Source organism: Ranitomeya variabilis, chromosome 1 (assembly GCF_051348905.1).
Source record: "Ranitomeya variabilis isolate aRanVar5 chromosome 1, aRanVar5.hap1, whole genome shotgun sequence".
NCBI classification, from domain to species: Eukaryota; Metazoa; Chordata; class Amphibia; order Anura; family Dendrobatidae; genus Ranitomeya; species Ranitomeya variabilis.
Window position 1 is genome coordinate 607,585,287 of NC_135232.1, and position 19,300 is coordinate 607,604,586.

A 19,300-nucleotide genomic window follows, 5' to 3' on the forward strand; every position below is an offset into this window, starting at 1 on the left:
ACACAACATGACATCATTAACTACAGCTAATTATAGAATGTGAAGAAACCTTCCTCCACCCACAGACTGCGTAGCTGAGCCGAGTGCTAACACAGCACACACAGCTCTGCAATGCCAGCACAGGAACACATCAGCTTACAGTCTAATCCCAATGATAAGGTTTCTGCACCTCCACGCCCCTCCTCCCCCACACCTGACCAAAATCAAACCGTCTCACACCCATCTCAGCCTTCCTTCCACCTCAGCCATATATAACTACTTATAAGTTACCCTCTCCATCGTAACCCTATTCAGATTTACCCCTGCCGTATAGCAGCTGCCAAACCTTCGTTCTGACTTACCCCTTAGGCCACTCTTCTGCCTTACCCCTTAGGCCACTCTTCTGCCTTACCCCTTAGGCCACTCTTCTGCAAAACTGACCAGCTCATCATCTACGATCTAGCCTTCACTACCCCCAATATTAGTAAGATCTTGAGCTCCTTTTGCATCTCTCCTCCATGGTTTCCTACATCCACCTTACGCCCCCATGCCCGCACATCGCCCCCTGCCCACCTGCCTCTCGTCTAGCAGTGCGCTCATATTATCCAACACTTCCATAGCAACCAAACTATGTGGGAACAGGTAGAGGGGAGAGACCAAGAAAGTGAGGAGACACCGAGAACCAAATAATAGGGTGAAAAGCTAAACCCGGAGAAGAGGGGGTGGGGAGAAAAAAAAAAAAACATACCAGGAAGCTACAATGCAGGAAACTGGTGAGAAAGAAACAGGAAGAGACGCTGCACAATGGAGAGGTGATACCACGTAACAATATAGAGAATCTGCGTTATATTAACACTATATATCCACCATCGCGTTTCACAGCTTTTGTGATACCATATATACACAAAGCAAAGTATAGCAGCAAAAAGCGTCCATGACATGGGACCAATAGTGAAGATGCAAAACATGTCAGGGTCACAGACTTAGCAGCATAAAAAAAAGGATGTGAAATGCGTCTGCAATAGAAAACCAAAAAAGCAAAATGTGTCAGTATATATACAGAATAAATAGTAACACCGTGAAATGCGCCCGTATCAGACAATTAAAGTACGTAGAAATGCTGTGAAATACATCTGTGATACTGAACTAATAGAAAAACTGTGAAATGCGTTGAAAGTACAAAACAATAAACATATGGAACGGGACATTGATTTAATAAAATTAGTCTGATAGAGAAGAGAAAAACTGAAAGGTGAAATGCGTCAGAATATAGGACTGGTAATAAAGCTGCAAAATATCTACATAAGAGATAGTATGGATTCAGTATTGGAGACATATTTCACAGCATTACTAATGCTGTGAAATACACAGTTTATAAAGCCATGAAATATAGCCATGATAAAAAAAAAAGAAAAACTACTAACACTGTTGGCGTTATAAATGGAAGAGAGTATTGCTGTGAAATGAGACCGCGAAATACAGTGTTTAAATTCACAAAAAGAGTTCATGATTTAGAACAGATCGTCAATGTAAAACCAGTAGCAAAGATTCAAAACGCGTGAGCTTTATACTGAGCATAAAGCTGAGGATTATGGTACAATCAATGATGGCATTAAAATGCGCCAGTAATGGAACACTGTATAAAGCCACAAAACGCAACGGTGATATATACAAAACAGCAAAGTTGTGAAATGCGTCTGCATAGATTTTATGGTAAAAACTATTAGCGCTATATAGACAGTATGCAGCAATGCCATGAAATACATTTGCTATATAGAACTGGGAAAATCTTGAAATGCGTCGGTGATATCAAATAAATAGCAAAGCTGCAAATCACATCTGATACATAGGCCGCAATATAAACGTAACAAGTAAAATGCTATAAAATGTGCCTGCAGTGTAGCACTGATAAAATCATGAAATGCGTGCGTAAAACTGAGAAATGTGTCAGAAACATACACAAAATATAAAATTATAAAAATACATCTGTGAAATAAGAAGGTCAGAATAGCTGCAAAATGCATCTGATATAAAACGAATAATAAAGATGCAGAACAAGTCAGACCATTATAGACCTATAATGCTGCAGTATCTATCAGCATTATAGAAATATCACAGTGCGGTATTATTTATCTGCTTTTTAGAAACATCACATAGTGCGGTATTATGTACCAGATATATAGAAGTATCACATATAGTGCAGTACTATGTACCAGATTTACAGAAGTTTCACATATAATGCGGTATTATGTACCAGATTTATAGAAGTATCACATATAGTGCGGTATTATGTACCAGATATATAGAAGTATCACATATAGTGCAGTACTATGTACCAGATTTACAGAAGTTTCACATATAATGCGGTATTATGTACCAGATTTATAGAAGTATCACATATAGTGCGGTATTATGTACCAGATATATAGAAGTATCACATATAGTGCGGTATTATGTACCAGATTTATAGAAGTATCACATATAGTGCGGTATTATGTACCATATATATAGAAGTATCACATAGTGCAGTACTATGTACCAGATTTATAGAAATATCACATATAGTGCAGTACTATGTACCAGACTTATAGAAATCACATATAGTGCGGTATTATGTACCAGCTTTACATAAATATCAGATAAGAAGTTGTGAAATGCGTTGGTGTCCTGAAAATACTGAAATAAAATGGGAAAACACAGCAATCAGAGGGTAGTACACGCCAGACATCAGGATAGACTTCACCATCACCACCGCACTTGAGTGTGATGTACACCAGGAGAAGGTGACAGGTACCAGGAGGAGATGCTCTTTTGTAATGGAAAATATTGGGGGAGGGGAATCAGTGGGGGAAGGGAGTATTTCTCTACAATCTCTGTAATTACGGAATGGTGCAGCCAAAAAGTCTAATCATAGGCATAGCTATAATCATACTGCATCCCAGGAATCCTTATACATGGGGAGCATCACCCCATAAGGCAACCGGAGCCCCTCACCACCTATATGCCAAATAGCACAAAATCCACATAGCTCAGTAGACAGCATCACACATGCAGGATTAGATACACGGCTGAGCAGGGAGTATCTCACATGGCATTAGATACACAGCTCAGCAGACAGTATCACACATGGTTCGATTAGATTCACAGCTCAGTTGTCACATTCTGGAAAGTCCTGTACAATTTGGTGGAGGATGCGGGCAGGATGTTGGTGTTATCAGTGATGTGACAGTCTGGGTAGATGGCTTTTATTCAGTTTGTCATCCAGTCCTGCAGGAAGTCAGTCACGTCCTGTGTCCCCCTGATCTGCTTCCTCCCGGCAACTGTTCTCAGGAGATAGATGGTGTGGAGATCAGAGATGGAAGAAAGGGGGAGCTGTCAATCATCACATATTAGAAGGGACATTTCTACTACTTTCTCATAAGCACTGATCAAAAAGATAACACAAGTAATAGTCTGCAGAGAAAAGCAAGAGGTAACTACAATGATCCAATTATATGTCAAATACACAGAACATCGCTCCTCTACCTCCTGACTGACACACAGTGATATATCCTGCAGATTATTACACCACTGACTTCTCTGCAGAACATCACTCCTCCACCTCCTGTGAGACCAGTAGCAGCAGACTTGATTTCCCTGCACTGCCTATGGGGAGTGCGTTTTACTATATAGAGTCTGCCTATGGGGGTGCATTATACTATATAGTCTGCCTATGGGAAGTGCACTATTCTATAGAGAGTCTGCCTATGGGGAGTGCATTATACAATATAGAGTCTGCTTATGAGAATCACATTATACTATATAGTCTGCCTATGGGGAGTGCATTATACTATACAGACTCTGCCTATGGGGAGTGCATTATACTATACAGATTCTGCCTATGGGGAGTGCATTATACTATACAGAGTCTGCCTATGGAAGTGCATTATACTATATAGATTCTGCCTATGGGGGTGCATTATACAATATAGAGTCTGCCTATAGTGAGTGCATTATACTATATAGAGTCTGCCTATGGGGAGTGCATTATACAGAGTCTGCTATGCGAAGTGCATTTTACAATATAGATTCTGCCTATGGGGGGTGCATTATACTATATAGATTCTGCCTATGTGGGGTGCATTATACAATATAGAGTCTGCCTAGGGGGAGTGCATTATACTATACAGAGTCTGCCTATGGGAAGTGCATTATACTATATAGATTTTGCCTTTGGGGAATGCATTATACAATATAGAGTCTGCCTATGGGGAGTGCATTATAATATATAGAGTCTGCCTATGGGGGGGTGCATTATACTATACAGAGTCTGCCTATGGGGAGTGCATTATACTAATAATAATAATTTTATTTATATAGCGCCAACATATTCCGCAGCGCTTTACAACTTATAGAGGGGACTCGTACAGACAATAGACATTACAGCATAACAGAAATCACAGTTCAAAACAGATACCAGGAGGAATGAGGGCCCTGCTCGCAAGCTTACAAACTATGAGGAAAAGGGGAGACACGAGAGGTGGATGGTAACAATTGCTTTAGTTATTTGGACCAGCCATAGTGTAAGGCTCGGGTGTTCATGTAAAGCTGCATGAACTAGTTAACAGCCTAAGTATGTAGCAGTACAGACACAGAGGCTATTGACTGCATAAAGTGTATGAGAACATGATGCGAGGAACCTGATTATGTTTTTTTTTTTTTGTTTTTTTTAAATAAAATAAAAAATTTTTCTAATACTATACAGAGTCTGCCTATGGGGAGTGCATTATACTATACAGAGTCTGCCTATGGAAGTGCATTATACTATATAGATTCTGCCTATGGGGGTGCATTACACAATATAGAGTCTGCCTATAGTGAGTGCATTATACTATATAGAGTCTGCCTATGGGGAGTGCATTATACTATACAGAGTCTGTCTATGGGAAGTGCATTTTACAATATAGATTCTGCCTATGGGGGGTGCATTATACAATATAGAGTCTGCCTAGGGGGAGTGCATTATACTATACAGAGTCTGTCTATGGGAAGTGCATTTTACAATATAGATTCTGCCTATGGGGGGTGCATAAAACAATATAGAGTCTGCCTATGGGGAGTGCATTATACTGTATAGAGTCTGCCTAGGGGGAGTGCATTATACTATACAGAGTCTGCCTATGGGAAGTGCATTACAATATAGATTCTGCCTATGGGGGGTGCATAAAACAATATAGAGTCTGCCTATGGGGAGTGCATTATACTGTATAGAGTCTGCCTAGGGGGAGTGCATTATACTATACAGAGTCTGCCTATGGAAGTGCATTATACTATATAGATTCTGCCTATGGGAGGTGCATTATACAATATAGTCTGCCTATAGTGAGTGCATTATACTATATAGAGTCTGCCTATGGGGAGTGCATTTTACAATATAGATTCTGCCTATGGGGGGTGCATTATACTATATAGATTCTGCCTATGGGGGGTGCATTATACAATATAGAGTCTGCCTAGGGGGAGTGCATTTTACAATATAGATTCTGCCTATGGGGGGTGCATAAAACAATATAGAGTCTGCCTATGGGGAGTGCATTATACTGTATAGAGTCTGCCTAGGGGGAGTGCATTATACTATACAGAGTCTGCCTAGGGGAAGTGCATTATACTATATAGATTTTGCCTTTGGGGAATGCATTATACAATATAGAGTCTTCCTATGGGGGGTGCATTATACTATATAAATTCTGCCTATGGGGACTGCATTATACTATATAGAGTCTGCCTATGGGGAGTGCATTATAATATATAGAGTCTGCCTATGGGGGGTGCATTATACTATATAGATTCTGCCTATGGGGAGTGCATTATACTACAAAGATTCTGCTTATGGGGGTGCATTATACAATATACAGTCTGCCTATGGGAGGTGTATTATACTATATAGAGTCTGCCTATGGGGAGTGCATTATACAATATAGAGTCTGCTTATGGGAATCACATTATACTATATTGTGGCTATTTAGTGGGTCATCATACAGCGTGGTGATCACAGTGAGGGGACCCATCATACAGTGTGGGAGATAATGTGGGGTCTTTGTACAATGTGGACAATATCAAAGTGATAGAGCCATCAAACAGTTTGAGGGCAACTAAGGGGTCAGTATACTATGGGGGGGTACTATACAGTGAGGGGGCATTAAACATCATACAGTGTATAGGGGATCTGTACGGGGGGGAAGACTCGGGACATTATTAAATGTTAATTGGGCGCTTAATGTTATGGGGCACTGGTTATGGCTGACGGAATTATTACTTTCTAGGGGACAAAATATGGGCACTGTTTTCTAGGGCACTTGCACACAGCATCACTATATTCTACACTGTGTTCCAAATTATTATGCAAATTGGTTTTAAGTGTCAAAGATTTAATTGTTTTGTTTTTTAAATAAACTTGTGGATGGTATTGTGTCTCAGGGCTCAATGGATCACTGAAATCAATCTTAAACACATGTGATAATTAGTTTTCCAGGTGATTCTAATTAAAGGAAAACTACTTAAAAATGATGTTCCACATTATTAAGCAGGCCACAGGTTTCAAGCAATATGGGAAATAAAAAGGATCTCTCTGCTGCTGAAAAGCGTTAAATAGTGCAAGGCCTTGGTCGAGGGATGAAAAAATCAGATATTTCATGAAAACTTAAGAGTGATCATCATACTGTGAAGAGATTTGTGACTGAAACAGAGAACAGACAGAGTTCACGCAGATAAAGGCATAATGAGGAAGATTTCTGCCAGACAAATTCATTAGATTAAGAGAGCAGCATCCAAAATACCATTACAAAGCAGCAAACATTTATTTGAAGCTGCTGGTGCCTCTAGAGTCCCTCGAACTTCAAGGTGTAGGATCTTTCAAAGGCTTGCTGTGGTGCATAAACCTACTATTCGGCCACCTCTAAACAGTGTTCACAAGCAGAAACGGTTGCAGTGGGCCCAGACATACATGAAAACTAATTTTCAAACAATCTTGCTTACTGATGAGTGTCGAGCAACCCTGGATGGTCCAGATGGATGGAGTAGTGGATGGTTGGTGGATGGCCACTATGTCCCAACAAGGCTGCGACGTCAGCAAGGAGGTGGAGGAGTCATGTTTTGGGCCGGAATCATGGGGAAACAGCTGGTAGGGCCCTTTAAGGTTCCTGAAGGTGTGAAAATGACCTCTGTAAAGTATACAGAGTTTCTGACTGATAACTTTCTTCCATGGTATAAAAAGCAGAAACGTGCTTTCAGGAGCAAAATCATCTTCATGCATGACAATGCACCATCTCATGCTGCAAAGAATACCTCTGAGTCATTGGCTGCTATGGGCATAAAAGGAGATAAACTCATGGTGTGGCCACCATCTTCCCCTGACCTCAACCCTATAGAGAACCTTTGAGTATCATCAAGCAAAAGATCTATGAGGGTGGGAGGCAGTTCACAGCAGCTCTGAGAGGCTATTCCGACTTCATGCAAAGAAATACAAGCAGAAGCTCTCCAAAAACTCACAAGTTCAATGGATCCAAGAATTGTGAAGGTGATATCAAAGAAGGGTTCTATGGTAACATGGCCTGTTAGGATGTTTTGGAGTTAAATAGGTTTTTTGTTCAGTGAATGTGACCTCCTAATGCTGCAAATTCCACAAATGAGCATTTTCAGTTCTTTAAAACATATCAAATGTCTAGAAATTCTACTGTGCCTAATAATTTGGAACAGTGCATTTTGAGGTGTTATTCATTTTGGGAGATTATACTGTTATCATTGGGAGGTTTCTTCAATAAAATTCAATGTATACTCTAACGGGTGATGACTTTTATTAGACTGACTGTCATTTGCACCAACCATGTAGGAAAATCCGAGAAAAATGTCATTTGCATAATTTGGAACATAGTGTAGAGGTTTGATTTACTATCTGGAGGCACACTGTTCCACACAGCAGGTGCAGTAATAGGGACACATATGGCAGCAGCAGCTCAGTATTGGGGTATAAGCAGGATGAGGAGTTTGTGCAGGTTGGGAATAGATGGGGACGGTGCAGGAAATGTGAGAAGTCAGTGTCTTTGGCTACTTTCACACTAGCGTCGTTTGCAATACGTCGCAATGCGTCGTTTAGGAGAAAAAACGCATCCTGCAAAGTTGTCTGCAGGATGCGTTTTTCCCCATACACTTACATATCGCCACACGTCGCAACCGTCGTGCGATGGTTGCGTCGCGTTTTGGCGGACAAAAAAAATGCTACATGTAACTTTTTTTGTGCGTCGAGTCCGCCATTTTCGACCGCGCATGCGCGGCCGAAACTCCGCCCCCTCCTCCCCGGACCTTGCAATGGGGCAGCGGAAGCGTCGTAAGACTGCTTCCGCTGCCCACGTCGGGCATTTCTTTCTCAACGCGCGTCGGCACGTCGGGCCGACGCTAGTGTGAAAGAAGCCTTTGTTGTATTCTCTGCAGTCAAGTCCTGGCTGTAGAAGTTGTCATGTCGGTCTGGTCCAGATGGAAAAGACGGGAAAAGTGACCAACTCCACCAGAAAGATCGTCAGCGGTAAGTCACCATCTATAACTGCGCTGTGATCTCTTATATGTTCTGTAGGACTGGTATCTACCACTGTATGTCACCATATGATGGTAATATCAGTGTTTTTATATAGAGATTTTTTTTAGTAACACCGTGGTCATCTGCTGAGGTTCTCCTCCACTATTAGGGTGCGTCACCGAGTTGTAATCAAGAGTACCTGGTTAGGGGCCCACTCAGAAGTTTCACACCCCCGAACCAAAAGCTCAAGCTACGCCTGCCTCTGTGCGAGACACACAGATATATACATAATATAAGCTAGATTGAATGTTTTTAATGTTTTTCTGCGTTTTCACATGGCCTAGATTCATGCACATGTGCGGTTGTGACTTTTTTTTGTCTATATAATGCAGTTTTGCAGCGTGCACGTGTTCACATTAGGAGGTGCTGGTTGTTTTTTTTGTCTGTTTAGTTATTGGATGCTGGCTGCCTCCAGGCTGATCTTGCACTCCTCCCACTGACCTTGCAGGTGGCGGTAATCAGCTCTACCTGCCCATAAATTGTAGGCTTAGGCTGCTTTCACACTAGCGTCGGTACGGGGCCGTCGCGCTGCGTCGGCCCGACGTACCGACACATACTGTGCAAAAAATGCCCGACGTAGGCAGCGGAAGCAGTCTTATGATGCTTCCGCTGCCCCATTGCAAGGTCTGGGGAGGAGGGGGCGGAGTTTCGGCCGCGCATGCGCGGTCGAAAATGGCGGACTCGACGCACAAAAAAAGTTACATGTTTTTTGTGGCGGCGGTGCGCCAAAACACGACGCAACCGTCGGACGACGGTTGCGACGTATGGCAATACGTCGCAGTGTGTCGGTAATGTTAGTCTATGGGGAAAAAACGCATCCTGCAGACAACTTTGCAGGATGCGTTTTTTCTCCTAAACGACGCATTGCGACGTCCCCCAAAAAACGCTAGTGTGAAAGTAGCCTTAGCCCCAGAGTGACATGTTTTGTCCATAGTTGTAGGCTGGTGGCCCAAAAGTGGCATGTACGGTAGAGTATGACCCATCACAGGGAGGTCACCTTGCCGTGGTTGATAGGCATACATGAATTGGCCAACGTATGAGCCAAGAACCTTCATTTTCAACCATTACTGTAATTTTTGTAAAAAAAAAATATATATATTTTAAAAAAATGTTTTTGAGAAGTATAATCTATATTGAATGCTTTTCTGTGTTTTCACATGGCCCAGATTCATGTTCATGCTATATATATATATATATATATATATATATATATATATATATATATATAAAATTGTCTAAGGGTCACTTCCGTCTGTCACGGATATTCATTGGTCGCGGCCTCTGACTGTCATGGAAATCCAAGTCGCTGATTGGTCGCGGCAAAACGGCCACGACCAATCAGCGACGGGCACAGTCCGGCGGCAAAATGGCCGCTCCTTCCTCCCCGCAGTCAGTGCCCGCTCCATACTCCACTCAGTGCTCACACAGGGTTAATGGCAGCGGTAACGGCCCGCGTTATGCCGCGGGTAACCCGCTCCGTTACCGCTGCTATTAACCCTGTGTGACCAACTTTTTACTATTGATGCTGCCTATGCGGCATCAATAGCAAAAAGATCTAATGTTAAAATAAATAAATAAATAAAAAATAGTTATATACTAACCGTCCGTCGGCCCCTCGGATCCAGAACCGGCCTTTCCCGCTCCTCGCGACGCCCCGGTGACCGCTCCATGCATTGCGGTCTCGCAAGATGATCATCTCGTGAGGTCGCAATGCACTCTTGGGACCGGAGTGCGCGAGGAGCATCGGTAACCGCTTCGCCTGGATCCGGGGCCAACGGAAGGTGAGTTTATAACTATTTTTAATTTTAATTTTTTATTTTTTATTTTTTAACAGGGATATGATGCCCACATTGCTATATACTGCGTGGGCTGTGCTATATACTACGTGGCTGTGCAATATACTACGTGGGCTGTTATATACTACATGGCCGGCCGCGAACAATCAGCGACAGGCGCAGACCGCCCTTCGCCAATTGGTCGCAGCCGGCCGAATCCTGTGTATTCAATGTATTATTCTAAAATCTTCATAAATAAACTACATACATATTCTAGAATACCCGATGCGTTAGAATCGGGCTACCATCTAGAGATATATATATATATATATATATATATATATATATATATATATATATATATATATATATATATATATATATTATACACACACACACACAGTTATATGAAAAAGTTTGGGCACCCCTATTAATCTTAAGCTTAATGTTTTATAAAAATTGTTTTTTTTTTGCTGTTTCATATATCTAATAACTGTTGGACACCGTAATGTTTCTGCCTTGAAATGAGGTTTATTGTACTAACAGAAAATGTGCAATCTGCATTCAAACAAAATTTGACAGGTGCATAAGTATGGGCACCCTTATCATTTTCTTGTTCCAAATACTCCTACCTACTTTTTACTGACTTACTAAAGCACTTTTTTTAGTTTTGTAACCTCATTGAGCTTTGAACTTCATAGCCAGGTGTATGCAATCATGAGAAAAGCTACTTAAAGTGGCCACTTGCAAGTTGTTCTCCTGTTTGAATCTCCTCTCAAGAGTGGCATCATGGGCTCCTCAAAACAACTGTCAAATGATCTGAAAACAAAGATTATTCAACATAGTTGTTCAGGGGAAGGATACAAAAAGCGGTCTAAGATTTAACCTGTCAATTTCCACTGTGAGGAACATAGTAAGGAAATGGAAGAACACAGGTACAGTTCTTGTTAAGGCCAGAAGTGTCAGGCCAAGAAAAACATCAGAAAGGCAGAGAAGAAGAATGGTGAGATCAGTCAACGACAATCCTCAGACCACCTCCAGAGAGCTGCAGCATCAACTTGCTGCAGATGGTGTCACTGTGCATCGGTCAACTATACAACGCACTTTACACAAGGAGAAGCTGTATGGGAGCGTGATGCGAAAGAAGCCGTTTCTGCAAGCACGCCACAAACAGAGTCGGCTGAGGTATGCAAAAGCACATTTGGAGAAGCCAATTTATTTTTGGGAGAAAGTCCTGTGGACTCATGAAACCAAGATTGAGTTGTTTGGTCATACAAAAAGGCGTTATGCATGGCAGCAAAAAAACACAGCATTCCAAGAAAAACACTTGCTACCCACAGTAAAATTTGGTGGAGGTTCCATCATGCTTTGGGGCTGCGTGGCCAATGCCGGCACTGGGAATCTTGTTAAAGTTGAGGGACGCATGGATTCCTCTCAGTATCAGCAGATTCTTGACAATAATGTTCATGAATCAGTGACAAAGTTGAAGTTACGCAGGGTATGGATCTTTCAGCAAGACAATGATCCAAAACACCGCTCCAAATCTACTCAGGCATTCATGCAGAGGAACAGTTACACTGTTCTGGAAAGGCCATCCCAGTCCCCAGACCTGAATATCATTGAACATCTGTGGGATCATTTGAAGAGGGCTGTCCATGCTTGGCGACCATCAAACTTAACTGAACTGGAATTGGTTTGTAAAGAGGAATGGTCAAAAATACCTTCATCCAGGATCCAGGAACTCATTAAAAGCTACAGGAAGCGACTAGAGGCTGTTATTTTTGCAAAAGGAGGATCTACTAAATATTAATGTCACTTTTCTGGTGAGGTGCCAATACTTATGCACCTGTCAAGTTTTGTTTGAATGCAGATTGCACATTTTCTGTTAGTACAATAAACCTCATTTCAAGGCAGAAACATTACTGTGTCCAACAGTTATTAGATATATGAAACTGAAATAGCTGTTGCAAAAAAAACAATTTTTATAAAACATTAAGCTTAAGATTAATAGGGGTGCCCAAACTTTTTCATATAACTGTATATATATACACTATAGATTATTGCACCACTGACCTCTCTGCAGAACATCGCTCCTCCTCCTCCTCCTGACAGATACACAGTGATATATCCTGCAGATTACTACACCACTGACCTCTCTGCAGAACATCGCTCCTCCACCTCCTGACAGATACATAGTGATATATCCTGCAGATTATTACACCACTGACCTCTCTGCAGAACATCACTCCTCCACCTCCTGACAGATACATAGTGATATATCCTGCAGATTATTACACCACTGACCTCTCTGCAGAACAACACTCCCCCACCTCCTGACAGATACATAGTGATATATCCTGCAGATTATTACACCACTGACCTCTCTGCAGATCATCGCTCCTCCACCTCCTGACAGATACATAGTGATATATCCTGCAGATTATTACACCACTGACCTCTCTGCAGAACATCGCTCCTCCACCTCCTGACAGATACATAGTGATATATCCTGCAGATTACTACACCACTGACCTCTCTGCAGAACATCACTCCTCCACCTCCTGACAGATACATAGTGATATATCCTGCAGATTATTACACCACTGGCCTATTAATATATCTCCTGCAGACTATTACATGTTCTTACTTCCCCCGTAGAATAACATTTGTAGACCCCTGACTGCTTTTAGGGCTCGGGTCGTGGTAGCTGTGGGGCGCGCAGTGAGTCATGAGTCTTGCTCTGGCCTCAGCCTCACTTCTGCTCTGGCAGGAAATGCCACATCTATGCGTAGTGGCTGATGCAACTCTCCCTCAATACCTCTGAATTAAAAAAAGAGGAGGGAGCCACCACAAGCAGGCCGGACCACCACACTGGGACCTCCTGTGTGTACACCCTGCAGCCTGGGCTTCCCCCAATGTATGCAACATTAGAGGGGAACACTTTGCATTAATGAATTAATGACAATGTGGCGACAATTCGAGCAGTGGAGTAATTAATAATAATAATAATTTTTATTTATATAACGCCAACATATTCCGCAGCACTTTACAATTAAGCGGGGACATATACAGACAAATTCAATACAAGTTAAGACAATTTAAACAGTGACATTAGGAGTGATGTCCCTGCTCGCGAGCTTACAATCTACAAGGAAGTGGGGGGACACAATAGGTGAAAAGTGCTCGTTATTTCTGGTCTGGAAATTATAATAAATAGGGATTTTCATATAAAGCTGCATGATCTGGTCATCAGCCCGTGTGTTTAAGTGCAATAGTCAAGTATCAAGTGCAGTTATCATGTGCATGGAGGGTGTGGAGACAGATGAATAGTAGGGTGCAGATTCAGAATGATATTTGGAAGGAGGGAACAGGGCAAAGTTAGTTTACTGAGTAGTTGATGTGGTAGGCTTGTTTGAAGAGATGGGTTTTTAGAGCGCGTTTGAATAGGTCGGGGCTAGGTATCAGTCTGATCGTCTGGGGAAGTGCATTCCAGAGAGCTGGCGCCGCACGAGAGAAGTCTTGGAGACGGAGGTGCGAGGTTTGGATTACGGGGGATGTTAGTCTTAGGTCATTTGTAGAATGGAGGGCACGTGTAGGGCGATAGACAGAGATGAGAGAGGAGATATAAGGCGGTGCAGAACTGTGGAGGGCTTTGTGGGTGAGAGAGATGAGTTTGTACTGGACCCTGTAGCGAATGGGTAGCGAGTGTAATGACTGGCACAAGATGGAGGCATCGGTGAAGCGTTTGGACAGAAATATGACCCTGGCTGCCGCATTCAAGATGGATTGGGGAGGAGAAAGTTTGGAAAGAGGGAGACCGATCAGAAGAGAGCTGCAGTAGTCCAGACGAGAATGAATAAGAGCGACAGTAAGAGTCTTAGCAGTTTCAAATGTGAGAAAAGGTCGGATTCTGGAGATGTTTTTAAGATGCAGGTGACAGGAGCGAGTGAGTGATCGGATATAGGGAGTAAAGGACCGTCAAGTGCCTCTGGTTCTTGGCGTACGAGGACCCTATAAGACCAGTTTTAATATGGCATTTCCTACCTTGCTTTTCCCTCCTGAAATCTTCCTGATGAAACTAAGGGTCCGCTCAAATCGCGATTCCTCCTTGTTCGTGTTCTCCTTCTCATCAGTCTCCAAGACGTCAAACTCCCCGCAGCTGACAGCACTCAGTCTGTAAACACAAGAATGGTCACCATCGTTATATGAAAAGGAATGACCCCCAACATGGTTGACACTATGGGACAGAGGATACATTTGGAAAGTTCATGCACATGGTCAGACATCTGAGCCAAGTACTAATGAAGACTTAAATTGTGTCCGACATGTAACATATTCTTGTATATAGCTGCAGTATTATAGTAGTTCTATATTAGTTCTTGTATGTATTCAGGTATTACTGTGCATAGCTTCAGTATTATAGTAATTTTATTTTTGTACATAGGGGCAGTATTATAGTAGTTATATTCTTGTACATAGGGGCAGTATTATAGTAGTTATATTCTTGTACATAGGGGCAGTATTATAGTAGCTATATTCTTGTACATAGGGGCAGTATTATAGTAGCTATATTCTTGTACATAGGGGCAGTATTATAGTAGCTATATTCTTGTACATAGGGGGCAGTATTATAGTAGTTATATTCTTCTACATAGGAGGCACTATTATAGTAGTTATATTCTTGTACATAGGAGCAGTATTATAGTTGTTATATTCTTGTACATAGGGGCAATGATAGTAGTTATATTCTTGTCCATAGGGGGGCAGTATGATAGTAGTTATATTCAAGTACATAGGGGGCTGTATGATAGTAGTTATATTCTTGTACATAGGGGCAATATTATAGTAGTTATATTCTTGTACATAGGGGCAGTATTATAGTAGTTATATTCTTGTACATAATGAGCAGTATTATAGCAGTTATATTCTTGTACATAGGAGCAGTATTATAGTAGCTATATTCTTGTACATAGGGGCAGTATTATAGTAGCTATATTCTTGTACATAGGAGCAGTATTATAGTTGTTATATTCTTGTACATAGGGGCAATGATAGTAGTTATATTCTTGTCCATAGGGGGGCAGTATGATAGTAGTTATATTCAAGTACATAGGGGGCTGTATGATAGTAGTTATATTCAAGTACATAGGGGGCTGTATGATAGTAGTTATATTCTTGTACATTGGGGCAGTATTATAGTAGTTATATTCTTGTACATAGGGACAGTATTATAGTTGTTATATTCCTGTACATATGGTGCAGTATTATTGCAGTTATATTCTTGTACATGAGGGCAGTATTATAGTAGTTATATTCCTGTACATAGGGGCAGCATTATAGTAGTTATATTCTTGTACATAGGGGCAGTATTATAGTAGCTATATTCTTGTACATAGGGGCAGTATTATAGTAGTTATATTCTTGTACATAGGAGCAGTATTATAGTAGCTATATTCTTGTACATAGGGGCAGTATCATTGTAGTTGTATATTACCTCACGTTTGTGCAGGGGTCATCCATAGTATTTGGCCATGTACTGTATGTTGCAATGAACGATGAATGAACCCTAATTTTAAATAGAAAGGCCATTTCCACTTTTCTGCGAAGGTGATACTCCCAGATCTGATACAGGTGTGTAAGAGGATTGCTTTTCACTTACCCATTTCCCAAGTGATTTCCGTGTGAATACAGGACCACATCTGTGAAGAGACCAAATCCCAGATTTTAAGCACTTACTCATCAGAAATCGGAACTTTAAAGGATAAATCTGAGACATTTCACACCTGAGACCAAAGCTAAATATCACTAATATCCAAGGATTATCCAGAGATAAAAAAAATCCACTGGAGATGTGCACATATGTACTGCCATGCAGCCACTGTATCTAATCCAATCGTGTGCTACTGTCTGCTGAGTTGGTGTATCTAAGCCTATGATGGGATACACTATTATATCGCCACTATCATGTGAGGTTACTGTACTTCATTATTATCTCAGGGGCAAAGACTATGAAGCATTTGTGGGATCTTCTCCCCCCCTAGTGGACTCTGTGAGAATTACACCTAGGGCTGCACACTTCTTTTGTCAGACAAATCCAGACCAAAGTGGATAATGATCGGGGTCCACACTGCATGCAGTTCATTGTGAGTAATATTGGGGGCACTCCCTAGGTGGCACTAGACAACGACTGTAAATGGCAACGAGGAAAAATCCTGGTACTTTCCATGGCAGCTAACAGTACTATTTATAGAAGGGTGTAATTATGTGTTTCTGGATGTGAGAGGAAAGCGAAACGCCGAGGGGGTGCGGGATATTAATACATGGGGACCCTGCCGGTCATCTCACCATATCACGTGACATCCCACCCACCAGTCCTACGGTACCCTTCTTGTGTCCTGCTCACCGTCGATTCCCGTCATGGACACGGACTTGGACAAGGGGCTGTAGCGGTAGACATGCGCCAGGTATTCCTGGAGCCTCTTGGCGTGTTCCTGTAGGATCAGGGAAAGGGAACATTAGCGGACAGTAGAGACCCTCTAACAGTGAGAGGCACATTATCAGCCCTCCAGCAGTGTCAGAACGTGGGTCTTATGAGACAGGGATGTCTTTGGGGCACTTGGTCTCACTAATGGAATACCATGGGATTGCGAACGCCTCCATGGGGCAACCATGATCATTAGTACCCAGGACCTTTACCTTGTCTCGTAATGAAATCACATTCAGAGCAGAAATCACAATTCTGCTAGTCACTTGTGGCGACTCCTATCATCTCCGTAACAGAGCCGGGCATAAAGATGTCAAAATGCAAATCAATGGGATCAATGGAGAAGCAGAACAAGCTGGAAAATGCTGGGAGATTTCAGCTCTGAAGCCCTCAGGATTGTGAATGCAGCTCTGGATTGTATCTGATTAAAGTCAGAATGTGATTGGCTACTGAGGATCACTCATTTTTACCTCTTGTGTCACCTCCGCGTCTTCGCCTCGAATCGACAGCAGAGACTCCAGCTCATCGGTACTGCGAATGATAGGGGTCCGGCGGGGGTCTCGGTTGTAGTCCAAGTTCTCCTCCATCTCCTCAGGGTCTAGGCCCTTAAAACTGAGGCTGTAAATAGATAACAGTGATGATGAGGTGTGGGAGGATGATGGGAAAGTAGTGATGTTGAGCGGAGCGTAGAGCCTCAGTCATAGGAAGGAAATACAAGACAACTTATTTCTTCTCCTCTCAGACTAAACCACCAGCTTCCTCCTATCAAGAAGTGAAAGAGGGTCTGCGGCCCCTATACTGATGGCCTGGGGACCCTCCGCCCCACGTACCACTCGGAGGACTGGCTGCAGGCCTGTGCCGCGGTCAGCGACCTGGCCCAGCGGGTGAAGTGACGGCTAGCTTCCATCTTGCCCGTTTCCTGCAGAAGTCGTGTTTGCAGAAGTGCGAGCAGACGGAAGATACGGGTGACTTTCTCAGGGTCACGGCCCCTAGTGTCAGGAGAGGGGTACTACTCTGTGCCGCCTGTACTTTATAGGTCATTACAGGGCTGTCACCCCCGGGGAAGTGGCAGGAGCCGGGTACCTGTCATATTGTGCCTCCTCCTCCTGCAGCCGCTTCCCCGGCTCCCAGCTGTGTCTTCGGAAGGAGTCCCGGACATGGGCCGAGCACCTCATGGGGCCGTATCGTCTCATTGGGACCCCCAGGAACCCGTCCTGCTCCTCCTGGAGTTCCTGCAGATCCAGGTCTCCTGGGACACGAGGCTCCAGAGCAGACGTGCAGTGCTGCTTGTGGCCCCGCACCATGCAGGGCCCAGCACCAAACACCTCAGGGTCATTCATCCTGTACACGCCAGAGGCTGAGAGGAAAAGAGCAGGAATTACACTGGGTAATATAAGCCACACCCCTTCTGCGTGATGTAATCAGCGGGGGCGGGGCTGTGACTACTTACACACACATGGTGGATATAGGTACACACCTCTGATTACTGAAGATGGTCACATAGTGCATTCTGCAGGAGGACGGCGTATAATGGCCATAGAAGGGGCCGCGTCTCGTCTGCACCGCCGGGACATCTGCACGGCTTCACCTGAAAAGAAGGTGGTGTTAATGGAGGAAAATTCAGAAAAAAAACAAAACATTATACTGACCGGCAGCCAATCACACCAGCTCATAAGAGGGGAGCTCATAAGAGGAGAGCTCGCGGCTGCACAACAACCCAGAAGGGAGGAGCTCCCGGGTGCACAGCAGCCCAGAGGGGGGGGGGGAGCTTGCGGCTGCACAGCAGCCCAGAGGGGGGAGCTCGCGGCTGCACAGCAGCCCAGAGGGGGGAGCTCGCGGCTGCACAGCAGCCCAGAGGGGGGGGGGAGCTTGCGGCGCACAACAACCCAGAAGGGAGGAGCTCCCGGGTGCACAGCAGCCCAGAGGGGGGGGGGGGGGGAGCTCGCGGCTGCACAGCAGCCCAGAGGGGAGGAGCTCACCACTGCACAGCAGCCCAGAGGGGAGGAGCTCACCACTGCACAGCAGCCCAGAGGGGAGGAGCTCACCACTGCACAGCAGCCCAGAGGGGAGGAGCTCACCACTGCACAGCAGCCCAGAGGGGAGGAGCTCACCACTGCACAGCAGCCCAGAGGGGGGGGGGAGCTCGCGGCTGCACAGCAGCCCAGAGGGGGGGAGCTCACCACTGCACAGCAGCCCAGAGGGGAGGAGCTCACCACTGCACAGCAGCCCAGAGGGGAGGAGCTCACCACTGCACAGCAGCCCAGAGGGGAGGAGCTCACCACTGCACAGCAGCCCAGAGGGGAGGAGCTCACCACTGCACAGCAGCCCAGAGGGGGGGGGGAGCTCGCGGCTGCACAGCAGCCCAGAGGGGGGGAGCTCACCACTGCACAGCAGCCCAGAGGGGAGGAGCTCACCACTGCACAGCAGCCCAGAGGGGAGGAGCTCACCACTGCA

The 19,300-nt window shown here is 43.9% G+C and overlaps 1 protein-coding gene across 3 annotated transcripts in view; it reads right to left on the reverse strand.

Moving 5' to 3' along the window:
* ARHGEF2 (Rho/Rac guanine nucleotide exchange factor 2) overlaps positions 1 to 19,300 on the reverse strand; it is a 98,037-nt gene that overhangs the window by 53,307 nt on the left and 25,430 nt on the right. For 2 of the 3 annotated variants that reach the window (XM_077260218.1, XM_077260228.1), the window contains exons 2-7: positions 18,324 to 18,434; positions 17,930 to 18,203; positions 17,317 to 17,464; positions 16,766 to 16,853; positions 16,022 to 16,061; positions 14,407 to 14,536 (exon numbers count right to left, since the gene is read on the reverse strand). In XM_077260218.1, coding sequence (XP_077116333.1) covers positions 14,407 to 14,536; positions 16,022 to 16,061; positions 16,766 to 16,853; positions 17,317 to 17,464; positions 17,930 to 18,186 — 663 coding nt within the window. In that variant the 5' untranslated portion in view covers positions 18,187 to 18,203; positions 18,324 to 18,434. Of the gene's footprint in view, positions 1 to 14,406; positions 14,537 to 16,021; positions 16,062 to 16,765; positions 16,854 to 17,316; positions 17,465 to 17,676; positions 17,774 to 17,929; positions 18,204 to 18,323; positions 18,435 to 19,300 lie in introns of those variants that run through there. The other variant, XM_077260237.1, reaches the window with a different exon arrangement.